A 4,209-nucleotide genomic window follows, 5' to 3' on the forward strand; every position below is an offset into this window, starting at 1 on the left:
AAACGTTATCAAATGTTCTTGTTTTTTAAAAAATGAAAAACGAAAAATGAAAAACAAACGACAAAATGGTTATCAGACAGGTATCTTATAGAGGCTAAACAATAATCAAGCAATAAGGGTCGAAGATAAATCGAGCAAACCTTGCAAAACAATTGCTTCCTTCCAATGCATCGTTTAATGAACTATTTTAAATAAAAGTTTTCGTATAAAAAAGACACGTCATGCATATGGCAACAACTCTATTTCAGTAATAAAATTAGGGTCATTACACCAAACTTCGCTTTCTTTGCTCGAAATCTATCTTTCAAAACCTAAAAAGCTCACCCTCCCATATGTACAGGTGAACAAGGGTTCGTACCAACTTTTTTTATGAGCTTTAGTACGATTCACTTATCTATTAATTTCGATCCTAATAGATTAATAAAAAAAAATAGTATGATAAAGCCAATAGCAACTCAAGCCCACAGCTAGCTAGCAGATATTGTTCACTTTTGTCCATTACGTATCGTCGTCAGCTTCACCATTTTTAAAATACATTTGTTAGGGAGAGATTCCTATATGTTAAGGGAATGTTTCGTTCCATTCTCAAATCGATATAAGATCATTTTATGAATTGAGTTAGGTTGAATTTGCACCTATTTTACACCAACCTGATAAAATTTTCAACTCAAACCACCCCTATTTTATTAATCAACAACCAACCATTAATTTTTCTTTTTTAGGTTGGATGATTAGTTATTTATTTAATTTTTTGTTTTCTTAATAAAAGTAAAATACCTTTACTTCTTTTCAAAAATCTAAGAGTTCACTAAAAATATAATTATGAAATTAAATATAAATAAAATAAATATATGCATATAAATGTTATCACTCACATTTTTTTAGAATTAAAATAAATTCATATGGCTTTTGGTTCAATTCAATCTAGTTTTAGGTGAAAATATGTGTAACAGTCTAAGTCCACTGTTAATAGATATTATCCGCTTTGATCAGTTACGTATTTCCATTAGCTTCACGATTTTTTAAACGAGTCTACTAGAAAGAGGTTTTCACACCCTGATCGGAAATGATTTGTTCCCCACTCCAATGTGGAATCTCACCCTATAAATCAATCCAATCTATAAAGTTCTCATTTATTTGAACTCAACACAATTCAAATAAGTTTATAACTTGACTCAAACAGTAACGGTTAGTTTAGTTTAGGTGGTCAAGTTAGGTTAAAACTCATCTATATATATATATATATACATTTTCTCTCTTACTCAAATTCATTAAATTTTGTTTGATCCCTCTAATGCCCATTATCATTCTTAAGCCTTCCCATATGAACTCAAATGATTTTCACCAATTATGGCTCCACCCCCACCTCAATCTCCTTATCTTATTTGCCATTTTGTTATTCACAATCTTCAAAATGACCCGTCGCAGGCAGGTCTACCTCCTCGACTTCTCTTGCTACAACCACCATCTCCCGCACTCTTCAAGCCTCACACTCGACAAATATATGAATACCTGCAAGCTCTACAGCACCTATAACGACGCATCCATCGAGTTCATGGACAAAATTCTTAAGCGATCAGGCATTGGCGACGACACGACGGTGCCTACAACTCTGACGAGCCTTCGACCTGATTTGTCCCTAGCAGCATCGAGAAAAGAAGCCGAGGATATGATATTCGATGCCTTGGACAATTTATTTGCTAATAATGTCGATGTCGAACCTGTGGACATCGATGTTCTTGTCGTCAACAGCGGAACTTTTAGCCCGCCACCTTCGCTTTCAGCCATGGTTATGAATAAATACAAGATGAGGAACAATGTTAGAAGCTTTAATTTAAGTGGCATGGGGTGTAGTTCTGGATTGATAGCCATTGATCTAGCCAACAATATGCTTCAAGTATATAAAAACAGCTACGCCATTGTTGTTACCACGGAGAACATCACCAATAATTTCTACCCTGGAAATAAGAAGCAAATGTTGGTACCCGTTTGCTTGTTTCGACAGAATTGCACTGCGATTCTTCTCTCGAAATAAGAAGCAAATGTTGGTACCCGTTTGCTTGTTTCGACAGAATTGCACTGCGATTCTTCTCTCAAACCGAAGCTCTGACCGGTGGCGAGCGAAGTATAAGCTTGCCCATTTGGTGAGGACGCACATCGGGGCCGATGACCTAGCATTCAGATGCGTATATCAGGTAAGAATGAAATTTCCATCGACGTAAGGTTAGAGTAAAAGAAAGATTATGTGAGATCCCACATCGGTTAGAGAGAAGAACGAAGTACCCTTTATAAGAGTGTGGAAACCTCTCCCTAGTAGATGCGTTTTATAAGAGTGTCGAAAGGGATAGCTCAAAAAGGACAATATCTGCTAGCCCTGGACTTTGGTGGTTATAAATGATATCAGAGCCAGACACCAGACGATATGCTAGCGAGGAAGCTGAGCCCCGAAGCAGTGGACATGAGGCGGTGTGTTAGCAAGGATGCTAGCCTTGAAAGGTGATGGATTGGTGGGTCCCACATCAATTAGAGAAGAGAACGAGTGCCAGCGAAGATGCTAGGCCCCCGAAAGGGGGTGGATTGTGAGATCCCACTTCCTTGTCAATTAGAGAAGAGAACGAGTGCCAGCGAAGATGCTAGGCTCCGAAAGGGGGTGGATTGTGAGATCCCACTTCCTTGTTAGGGAGGAGAACGTAGCACCTTTTATAAAGGTATGAAAACCTCTTCCTAGCAGATGCGTTTTAGACCATATAAGGGTGTGGAAACCCCGTTTAAAAACCTTGAGGGAAAACACAAAAAGGACAATATCTGCTAATGATGACCTTTGATCATTACCGATCATGAATATATAAATAAGAAATATTATCATATAAGGCCTTCTCGAAAAAATAAAAACATAGATTGAATATTCAATGAGATTGAAACCTTATTGAACATGATAACTTTGGTATTAGGAGGAAGACGATGATGGAATCACTGGCATTGCGTTATCGAAAGATGTCGTGGTCATGGCAGGAAATGCTCTAAGAAGAAACATCACTACTCTCGGTCCTCTCGTTCTTCCATTACGAGAGCTACTTCAGTTTGCCGTCATGTTCGTTGCTAAGAAGCTCTTCAACCCTAATATGAAGGGTTATGTTCCTAATTCAGTTTGCCGTCATGTTCGTTGCTAAGAAGCTCTTCAACCCTAATATGAAGGGTTATGTTCCTAATTTCAAGTTGGCATTCGAGCATTTTTGCATCCATGCCGGAGGGAAGACCGTGATCAACGAAATCCAAAAGAAGCTTCGACTTTCGGCCGACGATGTCGAGGCTTCAAGAATGACACTACATAGGTTCGGCAACGCTTCTTCGAGCTCAATATGGTATGAATTGGCATACAAAGAGTGCAAAGGCAAGGTTTTGAAGGGCGATCGAGTTTGGCAAATTGCATTTGGGAGTGGTTTCAAATGCAATAGTGGTGTGTGGGTGGCTCTCATGGATGTCAAGCCATGTCCAAACAATCTTTGGGAAGGTTGCATTTCTAAGTACCCAATACACTTGGATCTTTAGGGTTTATCTTATAGCCCTTTCTACTAAGAGAGGAGATTAAATAAAGGGTTTAATAATCAACTTTGTTTGTGTTTGTGTAGGCCCTTTCTACTAAGAGAGGAGATTAAATAAAGGGTTTAATAATCAACTTTGTTTGTGTTTGTGTAGTGGAAATTTCTTGCCTCATATGTAAGGGTTAAGCTTTTTATATAGTGTTGAATGATAAAGAGTATCTTCTCTTTTAAATGGGGAGTCTAGCCGGTTAAGTTATAGTTAACAAGACATGCAATATAACAGCCCAAGTTCACCGTTAATAGATATTGTCTGCTTCGGCAATCCATCCTCCTTGGAGGTCCAGCGTTCTAACTGATACACCATCCAATGTTTGGCTCTTATATCATTTGTAATATCCCAAGTTCATCGCTAGTATATTATCTATTTTAGCCTGTTACAAATTGTCATGAGCCTCACGGTTTAAAATCGCACTTTCTAAAGAGAGGTTTCCATCTTTATAAGAAATATTTTATTCCCCTTTCCAATGAACGTGGGATCTCACCAGACAAACTAAAAAATATTGGAAACAACAACTAGGAATTTGATTTCAAGAATTGAATCTACTTGGAGGAGACACCTTTAAAATTCATGAATGATGCCTTCTCTTTAAATGTAACGACTTGATTT

General features: G+C 37.8%; 1 protein-coding gene across 1 annotated transcript; it reads left to right on the forward strand.

Annotated features, from left to right (window-relative positions):
- Positions 1–1,276: 1,276 nt before the first annotated feature.
- Positions 1,277–3,566, forward strand: LOC111474480 (3-ketoacyl-CoA synthase 4-like; the record flags this gene model as incomplete). Its single annotated transcript, XM_023119555.1, has 4 exons — positions 1,277–1,987; positions 2,040–2,195; positions 2,952–3,086; positions 3,148–3,566. Coding segments are annotated over 4 exons (1,404 nt in total), but the record flags the coding sequence as incomplete, so codon positions are not given.
- Positions 3,567–4,209: the final 643 nt, after the last annotated feature.

Source organism: Cucurbita maxima, unplaced genomic scaffold (genome assembly GCF_002738345.1).
Source record: "Cucurbita maxima cultivar Rimu unplaced genomic scaffold, Cmax_1.0 Cma_Scf00415, whole genome shotgun sequence".
NCBI lineage: Eukaryota > Viridiplantae > Streptophyta > Magnoliopsida > Cucurbitales > Cucurbitaceae > Cucurbita > Cucurbita maxima.